We start from the raw sequence: 25,616 nt of genomic DNA, 5'->3' as shown, positions 1-25,616 counted from the left end.
GGACCAGGGTTGGGCTGCTGGGGTTACTGGAGGACCCGGGTTGGGCTGCTGGGGGTACTGGAGGACCCGGGTTGGGCTGCTGGGGTTACTGGAGGACCAGGGTTGGGCTGCTGGGGTTACTGGAGGACCCGGGTTGGGCTGCTGGGGGTACTGGAGGACCCGGGTTGGGCTGCTGGGGTTACTGGAGGACCCGGGTTGGGCTGCTGGGGTTACTGGAGGACCCGGGTTGGGCTGCTGGGGTTACTGGAGGACCCGGGTTGGGCTGCTGGGGTTACTGGAGGACCAGGGTTGGGCTGCTGGGGTTACTGGAGGACCCGGGTTGGGCTGCTGGGGTTACTGGAGGACCCGGGTTGGGCTGCTGGGGTTACTGGAGGACCAGGGTTGGGCTGCTGGGGTTACTGGAGGACCCGGGTTGGGCTGCTGGGGTTACTGGAGGACCCGGGTTGGGCTGCTGGGGTTACTGGAGGACCCGGGTTGGGCTGCTGGGGTTACTGGAGGACCCGGGTTGGGCTGCTGGGGTTACTGGAGGACCCGGGTTGGGATGCTGGGGTTACTGGAGGACCAGGGTTGGGCTGCTGGGGTTACTGGAGGACCCGGGTTGGGCTGCTGGGGTTACTGGAGGACCCGGGTTGTGCTGCTGGGGTTACTGGAGGACCCGGGTTGGGCTGCTGGGGTTACTGGAGGACCCGGGTTGGGCTGCTGGGGTTACTGGAGGACCCGGGTTGGGCTGCTGGGGTTACTGGAGGACCAGGGTTGGGCTGCTGGGGTTACTGGAGGACCCGGGTTGGGCTGCTGGGGTTACTGGAGGACCCGGGTTGGGCTGCTGGGGTTACTGGAGGACCCGGGTTGTGCTGCTGGGGTTACTGGAGGACCCGGGTTGGGCTGCTGGGGTTACTGGAGGACCCGGGTTGGGCTGCTGGGGTTACTGGAGGACCCGGGTTGGGCTGCTGGGGTTACTGGAGGACCAGGTTTGGGCTGCTGGGGTTACTGGAGGACCCGGGTTGGGCTGCTGGGGTTACTGGAGGACCAGGGTTGGGCTGCTGGGGTTACTGGAGGACCCGGGTTGGGCTGCTGGGGTTACTGGAGGACCAGGGTTGGGCTGCTGGGGTTACTGGAGGACCCGGGTTGGGCTGCTGGGGTTACTGGAGGACCCGGGTTGGGCTGCTGGGGTTACTGGAGGACCCGGGTTGGGCTGCTGGGGTTACTGGAGGACCCGGGTTGGGCTGCTGGGGTTACTGGAGGACCAGGGTTGGGCTGCTGGGGTTACTGGAGGACCCGGGTTGGGCTGCTGGGGTTACTGGAGGACCCGGGTTGGGCTGCTGGGGTTACTGGAGGACCAGGGTTGGGCTGCTGGGGTTACTGGAGGACCCGGGTTGGGCTGCTGGGGTTACTGGAGGACCAGGGTTGTGCTGTTGGGGTTACTGGAGGACCAGGGTTGTGCTGCTGGGGTTACTGGAGGACCAGGGTTGGTATAGCGTACATGTAGCCAGGATCCATACAGAGAACAAGTCCTCTGCTTCCTCTCTGTTTACCGTATAGCGTACATGTAGCCAGGATCCATACAGAGAACAAGTCCTCTGCTTCCTCTCTGTTTACCGTATAGCGTACATGTAGCCAGGATCCATACAGAGAACAAGTCCTCTGCTTCCTCTCTGTTTACCGTACAGCATACATGTAGCCAGGATCCATACAGAGAACAAGTCCTCTGCTTCCTCTCTGTTTACCGTATAGCGTACATGTAGCCAGGATCCATACAGAGAACAAGTCCTCTGCTTCCTCTCTGTTTACTGTATAGCGTACATGTAGCCAGGATCCATACAGAGAACAAGTCCTCTGCTTCCTCTCTGTTTACCGTACAGCATACATGTAGCCAGGATCCATACAGAGAACAAGTCCTCTGCTTCCTCTCTGTTTACCGTATAGCGTACATGTAGCCAGGATCCATACAGAGAACAAGTCCTCTGCTTCCTCTCTGTTTACCGTACAGCATACATGTAGCCAGGATCCATACAGAGAACAAGTCCTCTGCTTCCTCTCTGTTTACCGTATAGCGTACATGTAGCCAGGATCCATACAGAGAACAAGTCCTCTGCTTCCTCTCTGTTTACCGTATAGCGTACATGTAGCCAGGATCCATACAGAGAACAAGTCCTCTGCTTCCTCTCTGTTTACCGTATAGCGTACATGTAGCCAGGATCCATAGAGACAACAAGTCCTCTGCTTTCTCTCTGTTTACCGTATAGCATACATGTAGCCAGGATCCATACAGAGAACAAGTCCTCTGCTTCCTCTCTGTTTACCGTATAGCGTACATGTAGCCAGGATCCATACAGAGAACAAGTCCTCTGCTTCCTCTCTGTTTACCGTATAGCGTACATGTAGCCAGGATCCATACAGAGAACAAGTCCTCTGCTTCCTCTCTGTTTACCGTATAGCGTACATGTAGCCAGGATCCATACAGAGAACAAGTCCTCTGCTTCCTCTCTGTTTACCGTATAGCGTACATGTAGCCAGGATCCATACAGAGAACAAGTCCTCTGCTTCCTCTCTGTTTACCGTATAGCGTACATGTAGCCAGGATCCATACAGAGAACAAGTCCTCTGCTTCCTCTCTGTTTACCGTATAGCGTACATGTAGCCAGGATCCATACAGAGAACAAGTCCTCTGCTTCCTCTCTGTTTACCGTATAGCGTACATGTAGCCAGGATCCATACAGAGAACAAGTCCTCTGCTTCCTCTCTGTTTACGGTATAGCGTACATGTAGCCAGGATCCATACAGAGAACAAGTCCTCTGCTTCCTCTCTGTTTACCGTACTGGTGTGGGATTCAGGTGTGTTTCTTGTGTGTGCTTGTCATTTCACTGGCTGAGCTCGTTTTCGGGAGGAGGGGTGCAGGCTGTATTTTCGAACCCACTGCAGCTCACAGCAAACGCTTACCATGTCTAGATTAAGGAAACGCCGTAAAGTCCAATGCAAAAGATGAGTATGTATCAATCCTTACACTCCATGATCTACTCAATAAAAAAAAAAGTTCTATAAAGATCTAATAAATCTGCAAAAAAATGACTGTCCTTCCTGCAACAATTTCTACCAACAAAAGGGTTGAGGATGTAATGGAGTTTAAACATAGTGTTGTGGGTACAGGTAGTGAAATAGGGAGCCCTGGGGCCATTATGTAGGGAGCCCTGGGGGGCCCTGGGGCCATTATGTAGGGAGCCCTGGGGGGCCCTGGGGCCATTATGTAGAAAGCCCTAGGGGGCCCTGGGGCCATTATGTAGGGAGCCCTATGGGCCCTGGGGCCATTATGTAGGGAGCCCTGGGGGACCCTGGGGCCATTATGTAGGGAGCCCTAGGGGGCCCTGGGGCCATTATGTAGGGAGCCCTATGGGCCCTGGGGCCATTATGTAGGGAGCCCTAGGGGGCCCTGGGGCCATTATGTAGGGAGCCCTAGGGGGCCCTGGGGCCATTATGTAGGGAGCCCTATGGGCCCTGGGGCCATTATGTAGGGAGCCCTGGGGCCATTATGTAGGGAGCCCTAGGGGGCCCTGGGGCCATTATGTAGGGAGCCCTATGGGCCCTGGGGCCATTATGTAGGGAGCCCTGGGGCCATTATGTAGGGAGCGCTAGGGGGCCCTAGGGCCATTATCTAGGGAGCCCTATGGGCCCTGGGGCCATTATGTAGGGAGCCCTATGGGCACTGGGGCCATTATGTAGGGAGCCCTATGGGCCCTGGGGCCATTATGTAGGGAGCCCTAGGGGGCCCTGGGGCCATTATGTAGGGAGCCCTAGGGGGCCCTGGGGCCATTATGTAGGGAGCCCTAGGGGGCCCTGGGGCCATTATGTAGGGAGCCCTATGGGCCCTGGGGCCATTATGTAGGGAGCCCTATGGGCCCTGGGGCCATTATGTAGGGAGCCCTAGGGGCCCTGGGGCCATTATGTAGGGAGCCCTAGGGGCCCTGGGGCCATTATGTAGGGAGCCCTATGGGCACTGGGGCCATTATGTAGGGAGCCCTATGTGCACTGGGGGCCATTATGTAGGGAGCCCTGGGGGGCCCTGGGGCCATTATGTAGGGAGCCCTAGGGGGCCCTGGGACCATTATGTAGGGAGCCCTATGGGCCCTGGGGCCATTATGTAGGGAGCCCTATGGGCCCTGGGGTCATTATGTAGGGAGCCCTGGGACCATTATGTATTTTTATTATTTATTTATTTTTTATATTTTTATATTTTTTTATATTATGTAGGGAGCCCTATGGGCCCTGGGGCCATTATGTAGGGAGCCCTATGGGGCCATTATCTAGGGAGCCCTATGGGCCCTGGGGCCATTATGTAGGGAGCCCTATGGGTCCTGGGGCCATTATGTAGGGAGCCCTATGGGCCCTGGGGCCATTATGTAGGGAGCCCTAGGGGGCCCTGGGGCCATTATGTAGGGTGCCCTATGGGCCCTGGGGCCATTATGTAGGGAGCCCTATGGGCCCTGGGACCATTATGTAGGGAGCCCTAGGGGGCCCTGGGGCCATTATGTAGGGTGCCCTATGGGCCCTGGGGCCATTATGTAGGGAGCCCTATGGGCCCTGGGACCATTATGTAGGGAGCCCTATGGGCCCTGGGGCCATTATGTAGGGAGCCCTAGGGGGCCCTGGGGCCATTATGTAGGGAGCCCTGGGGCCATTATGTAGGGAGCCATATGGGCCCTGGGGCCATTATGTAGGGTGCCCTATGGGCCCTGGGGCCATTATGTAGGGAGCCCTAGGGGGCCCTGGGGCCATTATGTAGGGAGCCCTATGGGTCCTGGGGCCATTATGTAGGGAGCCCTGGGGGGCCCTGGGGCCATTATGTAGGGTGCCCTATGGGGCCCTGGGGACATTATGTAGGTAGCCCTATGGGTCCTGGGGCCATTATGTAGGGAGCCCTAGGGGGCCCTGGGGCCATTATGTAGGGAGCCCTAGGGGGCCCTGGGGCCATTATGTAGGGAGCCCTAGGGGGCCCTGGGGCCATTATGTAGGGAGCCCTAGGGGGCCCTGGGGCCATTATGTAGGGAGCCCTATGGGCCCTGGGGCCATTATGTAGGGAGCCCTAGGGGCCCTGGGCCCATTATGTAGGGAGCCCTGGGGGGCCCTGGGGCCATTATGTAGGGAGCCCTAAGGGCCCTGGGGCCATTATGTAGGGAGCCCTATGGGGCCCTGGGGCCATTATGTAGGGAGCCCTATGGGGCCCTGGGGCCATTTGTGACGCAGCCAGTCATTTGTTCTCAGTTCACATGGCAGACACGCAACGCATTGTTTCAAATGCAGTGTGTCTGATACCAGAACAGAATTAATTATTTTCTGTCTCTCCCTCCCTCCCTCTCCCTCCCTCCCTCTCTCCCCCCCTCCCTCCCTCCCTCCCCCTCCCTCCCTCTCTCCCTCCCCCCTCCCTCCCTCCCTCCCTCTCCCCCCCTCCCTCCCTCTCCCTCCCTCCCTCTCCCCCCCTCCCTCCCTCTCCCTCCCTCCCTCTCCCCCCCTCCCTCCCTCTCCCTCCCTCCCTCTCCCCCCCTCCCTCCCTCTCCCTCCCTCCCTCCCTCTCTCCCTCTCCCCCCCTCCCTCTCTCCCTCCCCCCTCCCTCCCTCCCTCCCTCTCCCCCCCTCCCTCCCTCCCTCCCTCTCCCTCCCTCTCCCTCCCTCCCTCCCTCCCTCCCTCCCCCTCCCTCCCTGTGTGCGCGCGTGACAGAATGACATAATAGTAAATTAGACAGGGTTATTCAGTAATCTGAAACTGTCACAAGACATTACATTTGGTGTCATTACAGAAACATGTTAACAAGGGTCATCGATCAGATTCAGGTTACAGTCATAGACTGTGAGTGAGTAAGTGAGTGAGTGAGTGAGTGAGTGAGTGAGTGAGTGAGTGAGTGAGTGAGTGAGTGAGTGAGTGAGTGAGTGAGTGAGTGAGTGAGTGAGTGAATGAGAGTATTTGTATTCATTAGTATTTATTATGGATCCCCATTAGCTCTTCCTGGGGTCCAGCAAAATTAAGGCAGTTATACAATTTTAAAAACATTAAAATACATTCAGGCCCCTACTCTACTACCACATATCTACAACATAAAATCCATGTGTGTGTGTATAGAGCGTATGTTATTGTGTGTGTGTATGCATCTGTCTATGTCTATCTGTTTTGTATCTGTAAATCTGATTATACTGCTTGCATCAGTTACCTGATGTGGAATAGAGTTCATGTAGTCATGGCTCTATGTAGTACTGTGTGCCTCCCATAGTCTGTTCTGGACTTGGGGACTGTGAAGAGACCTCTGGTGGCATGTCTTGTGGGGTATGCATGGGTGTCTGAGCTGTATGCCAGTAGTTCAAACAAACAGCTTGATGCATTCAACATGTCAACACCTCTCACAAACACAAGCAGTGATGAAGTCAATCTCCTCCACTTTGAGCCATATTATGAATGCTAGCTCTCTGTGTACATCCAAGGACCAGCCGTGCTGCCCTGTTCTGAGCCAACTGCAATTTTCCTGAGTCCCTTTTTGTGGCACCTGACCCCGACTGAACAGTGGTCCAGGTGGGACAAAACTAGGGCCAGAAGGACCTGCCTTGTTGATAGTGACCTGCCTTGTTGATAGTGACCTGCCTTGTTGATAGTGACCTGCCTTGTTGATAGTGACCTGCCTTGTTGATAGTGTTGTTAAGAAGGCAGAGCAGCACTTTATTATGGACAGACTGAACAGTAGGACCTGCCTTGTTGATAGTGCTGTTAAGAAGGCAGAGCAGCACTTTATTATGGACAGACTGAACAGTAGGACCTGCCTTGTTGATAGTGCTGTTAAGAAGGCAGAGCAGGGCTTTATTATGGACAGACTGAACAGTAGGACCTGCCTTGTTGATAGTGCTGTTAAGAAGGCAGAGCAGCGCTTTGTTATGGACAGACTGAACAGTAGGACCTGCCTTGTTGATAGTGCTGTTAAGAAGGCAGAGCAGGGCTTTATTATGGACAGACTGAACAGTAGGACCTGCCTTGTTGATAGTGCTGTTAAGAATACAGAGCAGCACTTTATTATGGACAGACTTCTCCCATCCTAGCTACTTTTGTATCAAAATGTTTTGACCCTGACAGTTTACAATCCAGGGTTACTCCAAGCAGTTTAGTTAACTCAACTTGGTCAATTTCCACATTATTTATTACAAGATTAAGTTTAGTGAATGATTTGTCCCAAATTCAATGCTTTTAGTTTCAGAAATATTTAGGACTAACTTTTTATTTTATTCCTTGCCACCCACTCTGAAACTAACTGCAGCTCTTTGTTAAGGAGTGCTAGCTAGCTACGTTAGCTTGCTAGGTACATTCAGCTAGAACCTGACAGGAGGGCTAGCTAGCTACGTTAGCTTGCTAGGTACATTCAGCTAGATACCTGACAGGAGGGCTAGCTAGATACGTTAGCTTACAAGGTACATCAAGAGCTTCAGGTTGGTTGTGTTTAAGCTCAACTTAAAGATTTCCACCAAGGACGTTGCCTCTCCGATGAGTGAGTGTTAGTGTGAGTGTCCGTGCCTGCTAGCATGTGTTTTTGTGTGCTAGTTTGCTATCAGGCCAGGTCCCATAGCCCCATCTCTGTCATCTTTAGGATCTGCTGGGAAACACATGGTACCAATAAAGCTCTGATTGTCACACACACACACCACACACACCACACACCACGCACACACAACGCACACACACACACACACACACACACCACACACCACACACCACGCACACACACACACACACACACACACACACACACACACACACACACACACACACACACACACACACACACACACACACACACACACACACACACACACACACACACACACACACACACACCTAATTGGATATTGGCAACACTGGTCTTCCTTAGCCAATAAGAAGTGACAGCTGAATCTGGATGTGGATGTGGATGTGGATGTGGATGTGGATGTGGATGTGGATGTGGATCTGGATGTGGATGTGGATGTGGATGTGGATGTGGATGTGGATGTGGATGTGGATGTGGATGTGGATGTGGATGTGGATGTGGATGTGGATGTGGATGTGGATGTGGATGTGGATGTGGATGTGGATGTGGATGTGGATGTGGATGTGGATGTGGATGTGGATGTGGATGTGCCTGGGTATTATAGCTTCGTCCCAAATGGAAACCTTTTCCCTTTGCATTGCACTTCAGAGCCCTGGTCAAATGTTTTGCACTATTTACAGAATAGGGTAGCATTTGGGGTGCACAGATTGTGTTTATTAAGCCCTGGGCAGAGGGTTACAGCTAGCTAGGGTTCCTGCTCTTTTCTCTGATAGAAGTTCCCAGGAGAAATCAGGAATTCCTTATTTTACAGCATCCCGAAAGCTGGAATCTGTTTTCCTCATCTGCTGTCCAGATGTGGTACTTGGAAATATGTTACGTTTCCCTCCGACTATTAAACTAAACCCATTTCAGAGCTGAAGAGAGAAAACTTCAAATCCACCCACCGTGCTTCCTCAGAAATATACACACCATTCATAAATGGTAGGCAGCTGAAGCAAACAATAGATTTGAGAAGTGATATTTTTTGATACTGAGAATCTCACAACTCATTCCACAAAATAGAATAAATATCACTATTGCACCTGGTGGTCAATTTATCTAACTTTATCTAACTAAGCTCTATGTCATTTAAAAAAACAAATTGTAGTGTTGGTTGATTGCGATAAATCTGACAGCACTAGGTCTGGTCTCTGCTGTAGCAGCACTAGGTCTGGTCTCTGCTGTAGCAGCACTAGGTCTGGTCTCTGCTGTAGCAGCACTAGGTCTGGTCTCTGCTGTAGCAGCACTAGGTCTGGTCTCTGCTGTAGCAGCACTAGGTCTGGTCTCTGCTGTAGCAGCACTAGGTCTGGTCTCTGCTGTAGCAGCACTAGGTCTCTGCTGTAGCAGCACTAGGTCTGGTCTCTGCTGTAGCAGCACTAGGTCTCTGCTGTAGCAGCACTAGGTCTGGTCTCTGCTGTAGCAGCACTAGGTCTCTGCTGTAGCAGCACTAGGTCTGGTCTCTGCTGTAGCAGCACTAGGTCTGGTCTCTGCTGTAGCAGCACTAGGTCTGGTATCTGCTGTAGCAGCACTAGGTCTCTGCTGTAGCAGCACTAGGTCTGGTCTCTGCTGTAGCAGCACTAGGTCTGGTCTCTGCTGTAGCAGCACTAGGTCTGGTCTCTGCTGTAGCAGCACTAGGTCTCTGCTGTAGCAGCACTAGGTCTGGTCTCTGCTGTAGCAGCACTAGGTCTGGTCTCTTCTGTAGCAGCACTAGGTCTCTGCTGTAGCAGCACTAGGTCTGGTCTCTGCTGTAGCAGCACTAGGTCTCTGCTGTAGCAGCACTAGGTCTGGTCTCTGCTGTAGCAGCACTAGGTCTGGTCTCTGCTGTAGCAGCACTAGGTCTGGTCTCTGCTGTAGCAGCACTAGGTCTGGTCTCTGCTGTAGCAGCACTAGGTCTGGTCTCTGCTGTAGCAGCACTAGGTCTCTGCTGTAGCAGCACTAGGTCTGGTCTCTGCTGTAGCAGCACTAGGTCTCGTCTCTTCTGTAGCAGCACTAGGTCTCTGCTGTAGCAGCACTAGGTCTGGTCTCTGCTGTAGCAGCACTAGGTCTGGTCTCTGCTGTAGCAGCACTAGGTCTGGTCTCTGCTGTAGCAGCACTAGGTCTGGTCTCTGCTGTAGCAGCACTAGGTCTGGTCTCTGCTGTAGCAGCACTAGGTCTCTGCTGTAGCAGAACTAGGTCTCTGCTGTAGCAGCACTAGGTCTGGTCTCTGCTGTAGCAGCACTAGGTCTCTGCTGTAGCAGCACTAGGTCTGGTCTCTGCTGTAGCAGCACTAGGTCTGGTCTCTGCTGTAGCAGCACTAGGTCTGGTATCTGCTGTAGCAGCACTAGGTCTCTGCTGTAGCAGCACTAGGTCTGGTCTCTGCTGTAGCAGCACTAGGTCTGGTCTCTGCTGTAGCAGCACTAGGTCTGGTCTCTGCTGTAGCAGCACTAGGTCTCTGCTGTAGCAGCACTAGGTCTGGTCTCTGCTGTAGCAGCACTAGGTCTCTGCTGTAGCAGCACTAGGTCTCTGCTGTAGCAGCACTAGGTCTGGTCTCTGCTGTAGCAGCACTAGGTCTGGTCTCTGCTGTAGCAGCACTAGGTCTGGTCTCTGCTGTAGCAGCACTAGGTCTCTGCTGTAGCAGCACTAGGTCTGGTCTCTGCTGTAGCAGCACTAGGTCTGGTCTCTGCTGTAGCAGCACTAGGTCTCTGCTGTAGCAGCACTAGGTCTCTGCTGTAGCAGCACTAGGTCTGGTCTCTGCTGTAGCAGCACTAGGTCTCTGCTGTAGCAGCACTAGGTCTCTGCTGTAGCAGCACTAGGTCTCTGCTGTAGCAGCACTAGGTCTGGTCTCTGCTGTAGCAGCACTAGGTCTCTGCTGTAGCAGCACTAGGTCTGGTCTCTGCTGTAGCAGCACTAGGTCTCTGCTGTAGCAGCACTAGGTCTGGTCTTTGCTGTACTGGGGTTCATGCCTGGGCTTTTGCTATGACCTATGACCTGTACTGCCGTAAAGACTGGTTCTGGTGCTTCAGCAATGTGACATTATGCAGAGACTGGGACTATTCTGGCAGCAGGGCTGCTATGGTGTCAGGCGTTCCAATAGAACTGGACAATCACTACCACAATAACCACTGAGATATACATGCATACATGTGTAATCTACAACTCAAACAATACATTATCTGGACTAAAATCAATACCACGAAGTAGAGGAAGGGGAAATTGGGAGTGAGGTGGTTTTTAGCGAGGTGTATATATATATATATAGTGAGTAGAGGTCCTTACTAGGGCTGTGGCGGTCATGAAATGTTATCAGACAGTTCTTGTCATGCAACAGACTGCCGGTCTCACGGTAATTGACCGTTAATTAACGTAAACACGTTTAGCATCTCCTGGCCTCCAAGCATCCAATCAGCACACACGCCTCTGATGGGCGCCTTTGGAACATCGACATTTAAAAATGTCTAATATATAAATGTAATACACACCATCACAATAAATCCATGATTTATTTTCAGGCACTTCTAAAGAAACATTATAATATGAAGAAAATGTATTTCAGAAGAACAGAATGAGTTGGCCTACTGTATGTTATCTGGCTGTGCTCTATGCCATAGGCTGTATGTAGGGTTGTTCGTTAAGCTGACAAGATCCTACTGTATGTTATCTGGCTGTGCTCCATGCCATAGGCTGTAGGGTTGTTCGTTAAGCTGACAAGATATGCTTATAAATCCTGTTCCATTATTTTATATTACATGATTTTATAGTAAGAAGAATATAACTGAACTTAGCTGAATAAAATAGAAAGGATATTTTTCCCATTCCGGAACGATTGCGCATATGAAGTGGCTATGTTGAGCATAAAAATGATAATTTGAAACAGGTCTTATAAGTTAGATTTAGAGGTATTTGGCAACTTTAGTTGTGAATGATACAAACCTTAGAATGTCTTAGAAATCAAAAGATATGTGGGCTGCATGATGTAACTATAGGCTATTGATGATTTGAGAAACTATATAAAAAATTAATAAAATATTTTAAAAAGCTTGCGCTTGGTTCCTTGCCTCAGGACGCTGTTCTCTCATCAAGTGATCATATTTTCACCCATCAGACTATTCAAAATGTAATCTTGTCTTTACTAATATGTAAAATTACACTGAACAAAACTATAAACGCAACATGCAACCATTTTTAAGATTTGAGTGTGTTAAAGTTCATATAAGGAAATCAGTCAACTTAAATAAATTCATTAGGGCCTAATCTATGGATTTCACATGACTCGGAATACAGATATGCATCTGTTGGTCACAGATACCTTTAAAAAAAGTAGGGAAGTGGATCACAAAACCAGTCGGTATCTGGTGTGACCACCATTTGCCTCATGCAGAGTGACACATCTCCTTTGCATAGAGTTGATCAGGCTATTGATTGTGGCCTGTGGAATGTTGTCCCACTCTTCCTCAATGGCTGAGCGAAGTTACTGGATATTGGTGGGAACTGGAACACGCTGTCGTACACGTCGATCCAGAGCATCCCAAACATGCTCAATGGGTGACATGTCTGGTGAGTATGCAGGCCATGGAAGAACTGGGACATTTTCAGCTTCCAGGAATTGTGTACAGATCCTTTCGACAGGGGGCCGTGCATTATCATGCTGAAACATGAGATGATGGCGGCAGATGAATGGCAAGACAATGGGCCTCAGGATCTCTGTGCATTCAAATTGCCATTGACAAAATGCAATTGTATTTGTTGTCCGTAGCTTATGCCTGCCCATACCATAACCCCACCGCCACCAGGGGGCACTCTGTTACATTTACGTCATTTAGCAGACGCTCTTATCCAGAGTGACTTACAAATAGGTGCATTCACCTTATAGCCAGTGGGATAACCACTTTACAAAGTTTTATTTTTTTATTTTTTTTTGGGGGGGGGGGGGGGGGTAAGGGGGGGGGGTAGAAGGATTACTTTATCCTATCTGTTCACAACGTTGACATCAGCAAACCGCTCGCCCACACAACAACATACACATGGTCTGCGCTTGTGAGGCCGGTTGGACGTACTGCTAACTTCTCTAAAACGATGTTGGAGCTGGCATATGGTAGAGAAATGAACATTCAATTCTCTGGCAACAGCTCTGGCGGACATTCCTGCAGTCAGCATGCCAATTGCACACTCCCTCAAAACTTGAGACATCTGTGGCATTGTGTTGTGTGACAAAACTGCACATTTTAGAGTGGCCTTTTATTGTCCCAGCACAAGGTGCCACTGTGTAATGATCATGCTGTTTAATCAGCTTCTTGATATGCCACACCTGTCAGGTGGATGGATTATCTTGGCAAAGGGGAAATGCTCACTAAGAGGGATGTAAAAAAAATGGTGCACTAAATTTGAGCGAAATATGTTTTTTGTGTGTATGGAACTTTTATTTCAGCTCATGAAACATGGGACCAACACTTTACATGTTGTGTTTATATTTTTGTCCAGTATAATTTCGATTTAGAAATTATACTATCAATGGGCAGGAACAGGGTAGGGGAAAAAATACGTTATCTGTATGCACTCGAATAGTGAATGGAGGCCACCTTCCCGCCAGTTCGTTTCAATCATGTTGGGTAGGCTAGTCCGGTTATTTCGTTGCGCAACAGGTGATATTCCGTCTAAACTCTGTGTGCCATGGGCTCTCCAACCCTGTTCCTGCAGCTACCCAGTACTCTGTGTGCCATGGGCTCTCCAACCCTGTTCCTCCAGCTACCCAGTACTCTGTATGCCATGGGCTCTCCAACCCTGTTCCTCCAGCTACCCAGTACTCTGTATGCCATGGGCTCTCCAACCCTGTTCCTCCAGCTACCCAGTACTCTGTATGCCATGGGCTCTCCAACCCTGTTCCTCCAGCTACCCAGTACTCTGTATGCCATGGGCTCTCCAACCCTGTTCCTCCAGCTACCCAGTCCTCTGTATGCCATGGGCTCTCCAACCCTGTTCCTCCAGCTACCCAGTACTCTGTATGCCATGGGCTCTCCAACCCTGTTCCTCCAGCTACCCAGTACTCTGTATGCCATGGGCTCTCCAACCCTGTTCCTGCAGCTACCCAGTACTATGTATGCCATGGGCTCTCCAACCCTGTTCCTGTAGCTACCCAGTACTCTGTATGCCATAGGCTCTCCAACCCTGTTCCTCCAGCTACCCAGTACTCTGTATGCCATGGGCTCTCCAACCCTGTCCCTCCAGCTACCCAGTACTCTGTATGCCATGGGCTCTCCAACCCTGTTCCTCCAGCTACCCAGTCCTCTGTATGCCATGGGCTCTCCAACCCTGTTCCTCCAGCTACCCAGTCCTCTGTATGCCATGGGCTCTCCAACCCTGTTCCTCCAGCTACCCAGTACTCTGTATGCCATGGTCTCTCCAACCCTGTTCCTCCAGCTACCCAGTACTCTGTATGAAATGGGCTCTCCAACCCTGTTCCTGCAGCTACCCAGTGGTTAATTTGGGAAACCAAGTGAAATCTGTTTGGGAACATCAATAGTAACATGTTTTCACAAGGACACATATTTCATTCAACTGTTGACAGCACATCTCTCTGCGTGCTGGAGAAAGGAATGAAGGAGAGAGGGGAGGAGATGGAAACGCACGGTGGTGAGATATTCTGTAGCTAAAAGGTCATGTGTCAGCTTATTAATTATGAAAATATAAACAATGCCCTATTACTAGGCTATTCAAAGTTAAATACAAATGCACTATAATTGTAGGCTATATCTGAATTTGTTTAATTTAGGCTAGACCAATTATGTACCAAATATATCTTAAATCAGTATATTTTTTAATGTTTTTCTGATGTGTGTAATATGTGGTAGGCTATGTATTGTATAAAGGCACAATCGTTATTTACATTTTAGTCATTTAGCAGACGCTCAGTTAGTATTACAGTTAGTGTTTATTTATTTAGTTAGTAACTATGTTAATTCAATTGTTGCTTGGGCTCATTTATAGTCCTATAACTATACATAAGCTGTAATATGTAGGGGTTTTGTATTAATCATCACCTTAAAAAGCACTGGCCATTTCTTTGTGCCAGGCTTTGAAAGAACATCCACAACAACCATGTTTTCCAATCAATATGTTGTTGAACTTATTTTTTCAAATTGATCAATCACAGTGAAGTGAGTTTTAAAGCACAATACTGTTTTGATAATAAGTGTTTGATGTGATTTTCGACTGCATTGATGTCAGAGTGGTTAGAGGGACAATAGAGCCCTGAGTACCAGGCCATTAGGACCTGATGGTTAGAGGGACAATAGAGCCCTGAGTACCAGGCCATTAGGACCTGATGGTTAGAGGGACAATAGAGCCCTGAGTACCAGGCCATTAGGACCTGATGGTTAGAGGGACAATAGAGCCCTGAGTACCAGGCCATTAGGACCTGATGGTTAGAGGGACAATAGAGCCCTGAGTACCAGGCCATTAGGACCTGATGGTGAGAGGGACAATAGAGCCCTGAGTACCAGGCCATTAGGACCTGATGGTTAGAGGGACAATAGAGCCCTGAGTACCAGGCCATTAGGGACCTGATGGTGAGAGGGACAATAGAGCCCTGAGTACCAGGCCATTAGGGACCTGATGGTGAGAGGGACAATAGAGCCCTGAGTACCAGGCCATTAGGGACCTGATGGTGAGAGGGACAATAGAGCCCTGAGTACCAGGCCATTAGGGACCTGATGGTGAGAGGGACAATAGAGCCCTGAGTACCAGGCCATTAGGACCTGATGATCATTTGCGAGTTGGGTTCTACCAAAGCATGTCCAGAGTGCATAAGAGGAGATCACCGTGACTCAACGGTCACATGGAATTTTACTGCGGTCATGACTGATGACTGCCGGTGTGGCGGTAATACGGTCACGACAACATCCCTAGTCCTTACCCCAGGTTCTTGACCACAGTCTCACAGGGATACTGTGTTACGTTATTATGGGATGTTAAGGGTAAGGATGATGACAGTGTTCAGCAGGCTCATCATGGTGTCTCTGTTCCTACGTGGTCCTAATCTTAACCTACCCAGTACCCGTATCTAACATATAGTGTATGTTGTGAAGGTGGTCGAGGTTCTTACCCAATACGATGACGACAGTCTTCAGCAGGCTCATCATGGTGTCTCTGTTCCTACGTGGTCCGGAGCTGTGTCTGCTCATCCTCATGGTCCTCTGCCTCACGTACATAAAGATGTGAGCGTACAGCACCACCATGACCAGGAAGGTGACCAGGTTGAACACGGCCCAGAACACCAGGTAGGAGTTACAGTAGAGCGGCGCCATGCTAGAACACGTGCTGATGTCACAGATACAGTTCCACCCCACCGACGGGATGGCTCCCATGACGATAGACATGGTCCAGATGACTACTATCACCACGAAGACACGCCGGTTGGACATGCGCGTGTGCAGCTGCATGCGGAACACGGTGATGTGGCGCTCGATGGCGATGGCGAGGAGGTTACACACGGACGCCGTGAGGGACGTGTCGATGAGACCCTGTCGGAGCAGCCACGTGGAGACCGTGAGGCGCCGCGTGTTCGGTCCCGTGTTGAACATCAGGTAGAAGTACGCCAGGCCGGCTAAGAAGTCAGCGGCGGCCAAGTTGGCCATCAGATAGTAAATGGGGAAGTGGAAGCGGCGGTTGACGTAGATGGCCACCATGACCAGCAGGTTAGCCAGCATGATGAAGATGCATACTGTGATGCCCAGCCCCATCACCAGCTTACTGACGGTATTCCACTCTGTAGCCAGGTACTTTCCACTGCGGTTGTAGAAGAAGGCAATGGTCTCATTGTAGTAGCACTGTTCCTCTTCCATCATGGAGGCTTCCTATGGGGGGGTCTAGAGGAGAGGAGACAGGAGTTAGAGGGAGTCAGTAGGGTTGTTAGGGGGTCTGGAGGAGAGGAGACAGGGGGTAGAAGGAGTCAGTAGGGGGGTCTGGAGGAGAGGAGATGGGGGTTATAGGGAGTCAGTAGGGTTGTTAGGGGGTCTGGAGGAGAGGAGACAGGGGATAGAGGGAGTCAGTAGGGTTGTTAGGTAGACAGGGTTAGTAGTAATACCAACCCAGGGCCCCTGACCTCCAAGGGGCCCCCATTGATTTTGTTAGTCATTCTCACTCCGATATCATGTTAGCATGGTATAAGTCATAGCAAGGGGTCTGAATACTTATGTAAATAAGGTATTCGTGTTTTCAATTTTTTATACATTTGCAAAAATTACTAAAAACCTGTTTTTGCTTTGTCATTATGGGGTGATTAATGAGGATGTCTTTAAAAAAAATCTATTTTAGAATAAGGCTGTAATGTAACAAAATATGGAAAAAGGGAAGGGGTCTGAATACTTTCCGAATGCCCTGTAAATAAAATACAGGGAAACCACAGTTCAAACGGCGCTCGTAGGAAGTAATGACGCGCGCCATATGCCTCGTTTCCTGAAACTAGTCACAAATGTCGCCAGTAAAAGCCTTGGGTGGCGAGTTGATACAATTCCAAGTCTGGAAGGTTAAAACCACCCCTCAGACTGAGGAAGATGTAAAACTTTCCTTTTTATTCTATGAGTTTTATTTGCCCAAATAAAGTCTGTTATGACCAAGTATACTTTTTAAAGAATGTCTTCGGTATTACCAAGAATAAATATAAAAACTTTGGGAGTCATGCCATTCTGAAGAGGTTTATTTTACCAGTAATATTTATGGGATGACTCCAAACTGTTACAGACCCATATCCATCCTGCCCTGCCTTTCAAAAGTTTTTGAAAGCCAAGTCAACAAACAGATCACCAACCATTTCGAATCCCACCGTACCTTCTCCGCTATGCAATCCGGTTTCCGAGCTGGTCATGGGTGCACTTCAGCCACGCTCAAGGTCCTAAATGATATTATAACCGCGATCGATAATAGACAGTACTGTGCAGCCGTTTTCATTGACCTGGCCAAGGCTTTCGACTCTGTCAACCACCGCATTCTTATTGGCAGACTAAATAGCCTTGGTTTCTCAAATGACTGCCTCGCCTGGTTCACCAACTACTTCTCAGATAGAGTTCAATGTGTCAAATCGGAGGGCCTGTTGTCTGGACCTATGGCAGTCTCTATGGGGGTGCCACAGGGTTCAATTCTTGGGCCAACTCTTTTCTCTGTGTATATCAATGACGTCGCTCTTGCTGCTGGTGACTCTCAGATCCACCTCTACGCAGACGACACCATTTTGTATACATCTGGCCCTTCATTGGACACTGTGTTAACAAACCTCCAAACGAGCTTCAATTCCATACAACACTCCTTCAGTAGCCTCCAACTGCTCTTAAACACTAGTAAAACAAAATGCATGCTCTTCAACCGAACGCTGCTTGCACCCGCCCACCCGACTAGAATCACTACTCTAGACGGGTCTGACCTAGAGTACGTGGACAACTACAAATATCTAGGTGTCTGGTTAGACTGTAAACTCTCCTTCCAGACTCACATTAAGAATCTCCAATCCAAAGTTAAATCTAGAATCGGTTTCCTATTTCGCAACAAAGCCTCCTTCACTCATGCTGCCAAACATGCCCTCGTAAAACTGACTATCCTACCGATCCTTGACTTCGGCGATGTCATTTACAAAATAGCCTCCAACACTCTACTCAGCAAATTGGATGTTGTCTATCACAGTGCCATCCGTTTTGTCTCCAAAGCCCCATATAATACCCACCACTGTGACCTGTACGCTCTTGTTGGCTGGTCCTCACTACATATTCGTCGCCAAACCCACTGGCTCCAGGCCATCTATAAATCACTGCTAGGCAAATCCCCGCCTTATCTTAGCTCATTGGTCACCATAGCAACACCCACCCGTAGTCTGCGCTCCAGCGGGTATATCTCACTGGTCATCCCCAAAGCCAACACCTCCTTTGGCCGCAATTCCTTCCAGTTCTCTGCTGCCAATGACTGGAACAAATTGCAAAAATCTCTGAAGCTGGAGACACTTATCTCCCTCACTAACTTTAAGCATCAGTTGTCAGAGCACCTTACCGATCACTGCACCTGTACACAGCCCATCTGAAATTAGCCCGCCCAACTACCTCATCCCTATATTGTTATTTATTTTGCTCATCTGTACCCCAGTATCTCTATTTGCACATCATCTCTTGCACATCATTCCAGTGTTAATACTAAATTGTAATTATTTTGCACTATAGCCTATTTTATTGCCTTACCTCCATAACTTGCTAAATTTGCACACTGTATATTAATTGTATTTCTGTTGTATTTTTTTGATTTTTGTTTTGTTTTACCCCATATGTAACTCTGTGTTGTTGTTTTTATCGCACTGCTTTGCTTTATCTTGGCCAGGTCGCAGTTGTAAATGAGAACTTGTTCTCAACTGGTTTACCTGGTTAAATAAAGGTGAAATAAAATAAAAATAAAATTTAATTAGATCTGCTTTCATGTTGTTGAGTAAATGGGATAAAGTTATCTTTATATATTTGTTGTCACTTATTAAACTAAGTATTTGATATGTGTTGTGGCCCACTTAAAGGATTGATAATGTAGATAATGACTTATTATTTATATATTTCCTATTGACATTATTTCTGTTTTTTCCACATTCATTTTATATCCTGAGATTTTAGAGTTTTCTGAAAATATTTATAGCAAGGCGGACATTGGGTTTTCAGTATTGGTCAGGTATATCAGGAGATCATCTGCAAATAAGTTTATAAGTTGATATTCATGATTACCAATGCTGATAGCTGTTACGTTTGGGGCAAGGGGACATCCCTGTCTTGTGCCCCCTTTCTAAAGCAATTTAATCAGATAATTTATTATTGGTGTATATTTTTGCTTCAGGACATTTATATAAATATTTTTATTACATTTATTATTTCAGTTGGAAAACTGAAAGCTTCCAACATTTTGAATAGAAAAGGCCATTCAAGATGGTTGAAAGCCTTTTCGGATGGTAAATTGCTGAGGTTGGTAGCGGAATACATTGTGACTCCTGTCAGCCACATCTTCAATTTAAGCCTATAAGATGGTGTGTGCCCTCAGACATGGAGGGAGGCGAAGGTCATTCCGCTACCCAAGAATAGCAGAGCACCCTTTAATGTTTCAAACAGCTGACCAATAAGCCTGTTACTGATGCTTAGCAAACTTTTGGGAAAAATTGTATTTGATCAAATACAAAGTTATTTTACAAAAAAAATAAAAATAACAACAGACTTTGAGAATGCTTACAGGGAAGGGCACTCAACATGCTCAGCACTGACACAAATGACTGAAAGAAATTGATAGTAAATAATTCATATAATGATACTATGCAATTAGAAAGGTTCAAATGCATGTAAACATCACAGCACAATTGAAAAATATATGGCACATGGAAACCAAACGAGGGTGTTCTATGGTGATCGGTCAGAGAGTGTCTGAGGGGTGGGATTAAAGAGTTTATGTTCAGTAATGTATTATTGTTGTGTGATTGCTGTATAGAAAAGTACCATGTACAGTTGAAGTCGAAAGTTTACATACACTTAGGTTGGAGTCATTAAAACTTGTTTTTCAACCACTCCACAAATGTCTTGTTAACAAACTATAGTTTTGGCAAGTCGGTTAGGACATCTACTTTGTGCATGATACAAGTAATTTTTCCAACAATTGTTTACAGACAGATTATTTACATTTACATTTACGTCATTTAGCAGACGCTCTTATCAAGAGCGACTTACAAATTGGTGCATTCACCTTATAGCCAGTGGGATAACCACTTTACAATATGTATATATATTTATTATTATTTTTATTTATTTTTTGGGGGGGTGGGGTAAGGGGGGGTAGAAGGATTACTTTATCCTATCCCAGGTATTCCTTAAAGAGGTGGGGTTTCAAGTGTCTCCGGAAGGTGGTGAGTGACTCCGCTGTCCTGGCATTGTGAGGGAGCTTGTTCCACCATTGGGGTGCCAGAGCAGCGAACAGTTTTGACTGGGCTTAGCGGGAACTGTGCTTCCGCAGAGGTAGGGGGGCCAGCAGGCCAGAGGTGGATGAACGCAATGCCCTCGTTTGGGTGTAGGGACTGATCAGAGCCTGAAGGTACGGAGGTGCCGTTCCCCTCACAGCTCCGTAAACTTATAATTCATTGTATCACAATTCAAGTGTGTCAGAAGTTTACATACACTAAGTTGAATGTGCCTTTAAACAGCTTGTAAAATTCCAGAAAATTATGTCATGGCTTTAGAAGCTTCTGATAGGCTAATTGACATAATTTGAGTCAATTGGAGGTGTACCTGTGGATGTATTTCAAGGCCTACCTTCAAACTCAGTGCCTCTTTGCTTAACATCATGGGAAAATCAAAAGAAATCAGCCAAGACCTCAGAAAAATTATTGTAGACCTCCACAAGTCTGGTTCATCCTTTGGAGCAATTTTCAAATGCCTGAAGGTACCAAGTTCATCTGTACAAACAATAGTACGCAAGTATAAACACCATGGGACCATGCAGCCGTCATACCGCTCAGGAAGGAGACGCGTTCTGTCTCCTAGAGATGAACGTACTTTGGTGCGAAAAGTGCAAATCAATCCCAGAACAACAGCAAAGGACCTTGTGAAGATGCTGGAGGAAACAGGTACAAAAGTATCTATATCCACAGTAAAATGAGTCCTATATCGACATAACTAGAAAGGCCGCTCAGCAAGGAAGAAGCCACTGCTCCAAAACCACCATAAAAAAGCCAGACCACAAAGATAGTACTTTCTGGAGAAATGTCCTCTGGTCTGATTAAACAAAAATAGAACTGTTTGGCCATAATTACCATCGTTATGTTTGGAGGAAAAAGGGGGTGCTTGCAAGCCGAAGAACACCATCCCAACCGTGAAGCACAGGGGTGGCAGCATCATGCTGTGGGGGTGCTTTGCTGCAGGAGGGACTGGTGCACTTCACAAAATAGATGGCATCATGAGGAAGGAAAAGTATGTGGATATATTGAAGCAACATCTCAAGACATCAGTCAGGAAGTTAAAGCTTGGTCGCAAATGGGTCTTCCAAATGGACAATGACCCCGAGCATACTTCCAAAGTTGTGGCAAAATGGCTTAAGGACAACAAAGTCAAAGTATTGGAGTGGCCATCACAAAGCACTGACCTCAATCCTATAGAACATGTGTGGGCAGAACTGAAAGTGCGTGTGCGAGCAAGGAGGCCTACAAACCTGACTCAGTTACACCAGCTCTGTCAGGAGGAATGGGCCAAAATTCACCCAACTTATTGTGGGAAGCTTGTGGAAGGCTACCCGAAACATTTGACCCAAGTTAAACAATTTAAAGGCAATGCTACCAAATACTAATTGAGTGTATGCAAACTTCTGACCCACTGGGAATGTGATGAAAGAAATAAAAGCTGAAATAAATCATTCTCTCTACTATTATTGTCGGGGGTGGGGGGGTGGGTTAATACATTTTTTTTTTTTTACATTGATAGTAAGACGATTGTGGGAGCTGTTCTGTTAGACTTCAGCGTAGCTTTTGATGTCATTGATCATAACCTATTGCTGAAGAACTTAAGTGTAATGGATTTGCATCCTCTGCTTTATTATAGATAGAGAGTTACCTATCTAATAGAACAGAGGGTTTATTGAGAGTTACCTATCTAATAGAACAGAGGGTTTATTGAGAGTTACCTATCTAATAGAACAGAGGGTTTATTGAGAGTTACCTATCTAATAGAACAGAGGGTTTATTGAGAGTTACCTATCTAATAGAACAGAGGGTTTATTGAGAGTTACCTATCTAATAGAACAGAGGGTTTATAGAGAGTTACCTATCTAATAGAACAGAGGGTTTATTGAGAGTTACCTATCTAATAGAACAGAGGGTTTATTGAGAGTTACCTATCTAATAGAACAGAGGGTTTATAGAGAGTTACCTATCTAATAGAACAGAGGGTTTATAGAGAGTTACCTATCTAATAGAACAGAGGGTTTATTGAGAGTTACCTATCTAATAGAACACAGAGGGTTTATTGAGAGTTACCTATCTAATAGAACAGAGGGTTTATTGAGAGTTACCTATCTAATAGAACACAGAGGGTTTATTGAGAGTTACCTATCTAATAGAACATAGGGTTTATTGAGAGTTACCTATCTAATAGAACACAGAGGGTTTATTGAGAGTTACCTATCTAATAGAACAGAGGGTTTATTGAGAGTTACCTATCTAATAGAACACAGAGGGTTTATTGAGAGTTACCTATCTAATAGAACAGAGGGTTTATAGAGAGTTACCTATCTAATAGAACACAGATGGTTTATTGAGAGTTACCTATCTAATAGAACAGAGGGTTTATTGAGAGTTACCTATCTAATAGAACAGAGGGTTTATTGAGAGTTACCTATCTAATAGAACAGAGGGTTTATTGAGAGTTACCTATCTAATAGAACAGAGGGTTTATTGAGAGTTACCTATCTAATAGAACAGAGGGTTTATTGAGAGTTACCTATCTAATAGAACAGAGGGTTTATAGAGAGTTACCTATCTAATAGAACAGAGGGTTTATTGAGAGTTACCTATCTAATAGAACAGAGGGTTTATTGAGAGTTACCTATCTAATAGAACAGAGGGTTTATTGAGAGTTACCTATCTAATAGAACAGAGGGTTTATTGAGAGTTACCTATCTAATAGAACAGAGGGTTTATTGAGAGTTACCTATCTAATAGAACAGAGGGTTTATTGAGAGTTACCTATCTAATAGAACAGAGGGTTTATTGAGAGTTACCTATCTAATAGAACAGAGGGTTTATTGAGAGTTACCTATCTAATAGAACAGAGGGTTTATTGAGAGTTACCTATCTAATAGAACAGAGGGTTTATTGAGAGTTACCTATCTAATAGAACACAGAGGGTTTTCGTTAATGGAAGCCTCTCTCATGCAAATTCAATTGAGTTTGGTGTACCGCAGGGTAGCCGGCTAGGGCCATTATTGTTTTCTGTGTTTCCACTGACCTTGAATAAAGCCTGTGTGTCTATGTACACTGACAACTCAACAGTATACACGTTGGCTGCAACAGTAAAATAAATAACTGACACCCTTAACATAGAGCTCCAGCCAGTTTTAGAATGGGTAACTAGCAATAAGCTGGTGCTAAATACCTCAAAAACAAAAAGCATAATATTTGGGACAAATCACTCACTCAACGCTAAACCTCATTTAGATTTATTGTTGAATACTGTGTCAATTGAGCAAGTTGAGGAGACTAAACTGATGGGTGTAACCCTAGATAGCAAGCTGTCATGGTCAAATCATTTAGACTCAATGGTTTCTAAAATGGGAAGAGGTCTGTCATGGCGTTGCTCTGCCTTCTTGACATCTCAGTCGACCAGACAGGTCCTACAGACCCTAGTTTTGTTGCACCTGGACTGCTGCCCAGCTGTGTGGTCAAAAGAGGGACAGTGTCAGTAACATGCATGTCAATCTCTCCTGGCTCAAAGTTGAGGAGAGATTTACTGCATCACTTTCGGTCTTTGTGCAAGATATTGATGTGTTGAAGGTACCGAACTGTCTGTTCAAGAAGTTGGCACACAGTTCATACACTCATCGGTACAACACAAGACATGCAACCAGAGGTCTCTTCACAGTCCCCAGGTCCAGAACAAAGGCTGGGAAACACACAGTATTAAATAGAGCCATGACTACATGGAACTCTCTGCCACCCCAGTTAACTCAAGCTAGCAATAAAACCAGATTAAAAAACCTGATAAAAGAACTCCTTACTGCACAAAGGGGACTATGAAGAAACACAGCCATTTTATATATTGTAATTTCCACTGTACTATGTATTAGACCTAGATATTGCGTGTATGTACAGATATGTAGGCTGTGTGACGTTTAAAATGTATGCATTTCAGTCCTTGACTAATAATGTTCTGTACTATGTATTATGTCATGTTTGATGTGGACCCCAGGAAGAGTAGCTGATGCTTTTGCAGCGGATAATAAATACCAAATCAGAAATCTGTCCATTCCCGATGCTTTTCTCCCTGTCAGAGTTTTACTAGTGTCTAATATTTATTTTGGGGTGATCTCTGTTTTTAGTGATTATTTTTTGTCTGCTGATAATTGCTTCAGGGGTTGTTCAGTCTAAGAAGGCTGTAGGATCAGTCCAACTGTTGTTTAATTCTGATTTATATAGATTTTCCTAGAAACGTTTAAAATGGTAATTAGTCACGTTGTTGTTTCTAATTAAAGCATTTTCATCCTTATCTTTTAAAATTATAACTGGTTTGGTGTGTATTTGTTTTGTGAGGTGTTTACCAGGTTTATTTGCCTTCAAGTAGTTTGAGTTTATTAACCTGTAGTTGTTGACTCTCTTCAAAAAGTAAAATATCATATTCCTGCTTAAGTTCAGACATTTAATGTTCTTCTTTACCTTGTACAGATTTTTATTGGGCTTTTTCTAAGATAGTGATTTATGTTTATTTAATGAAAACATGACCGACTGCCTTGATTCGGTCTTATGTTGCAAAATTTGAAATTGTGTTTTTTACATTGGATAAAAGTAGAGACTCAGAACTAGACAATTGTATTTCGTACACTGCAGTTGAGGAACAACGGGAAAGTAATTCTCCGTTGAATGTTGATAAACTTGTAACCCCACTTTTTAGAAAATGGCCCTTGAATGTTTTGGTACACCCACCCGGAGAGCTCTTCTTTGTCTACACCCATTCAGCATCGTTCACACCCTCTTAAGCCTTAGCCCCACCCATCTCTTTAAAGAATCACATGTGAGGCCATGTGGTAAACACACGCTATATCAAATAAAATCTAAGTGTATTTGTCACATGCACAGGATACAGAAGGTGTAAACAGTACCGTGAAATGGTTACTTGCATATTTGCATAGTAGCAATATCAAAAACAGAAAGTGTCCAGGTAAAAATATTTTATAAATATTTTATCATTATTAGATGATGCTTACCCGACACAGTTGTCTAAATTGATGGGTCATGTGATGGAAATGCTATAACCAAGCCACATCTAGCTAAGTGGAAGGGTCACTGTTGACTAG

General features: G+C 46.7%; 1 protein-coding gene across 1 annotated transcript in view; it reads right to left on the bottom strand.

Moving 5' to 3' along the window:
• The window catches only part of LOC311127235 (lysophosphatidic acid receptor 1-like), a 73,534-nt gene that overhangs the window by 13,968 nt on the left and 33,950 nt on the right, over positions 1–25,616 (bottom strand). The window contains exon 2 of the mRNA XM_084159034.1: positions 15,667–16,429. Within this exon, the coding sequence (XP_084015160.1) occupies positions 15,667–16,408 (742 nt within the window). The 5' untranslated portion in view covers positions 16,409–16,429. The remainder of the gene's footprint in view (positions 1–15,666; positions 16,430–25,616) is intronic.

The sequence above is a fragment of the Coregonus lavaretus genome (assembly GCF_964263955.1).
Source record: "Coregonus lavaretus genome assembly, chromosome: 4".
Lineage (NCBI taxonomy): Eukaryota > Metazoa > Chordata > Actinopteri > Salmoniformes > Salmonidae > Coregonus > Coregonus lavaretus.
The sequence above is the reverse complement of the archived record's forward strand: the minus strand, read 5'-3'. Positions and strand labels throughout refer to the sequence as shown.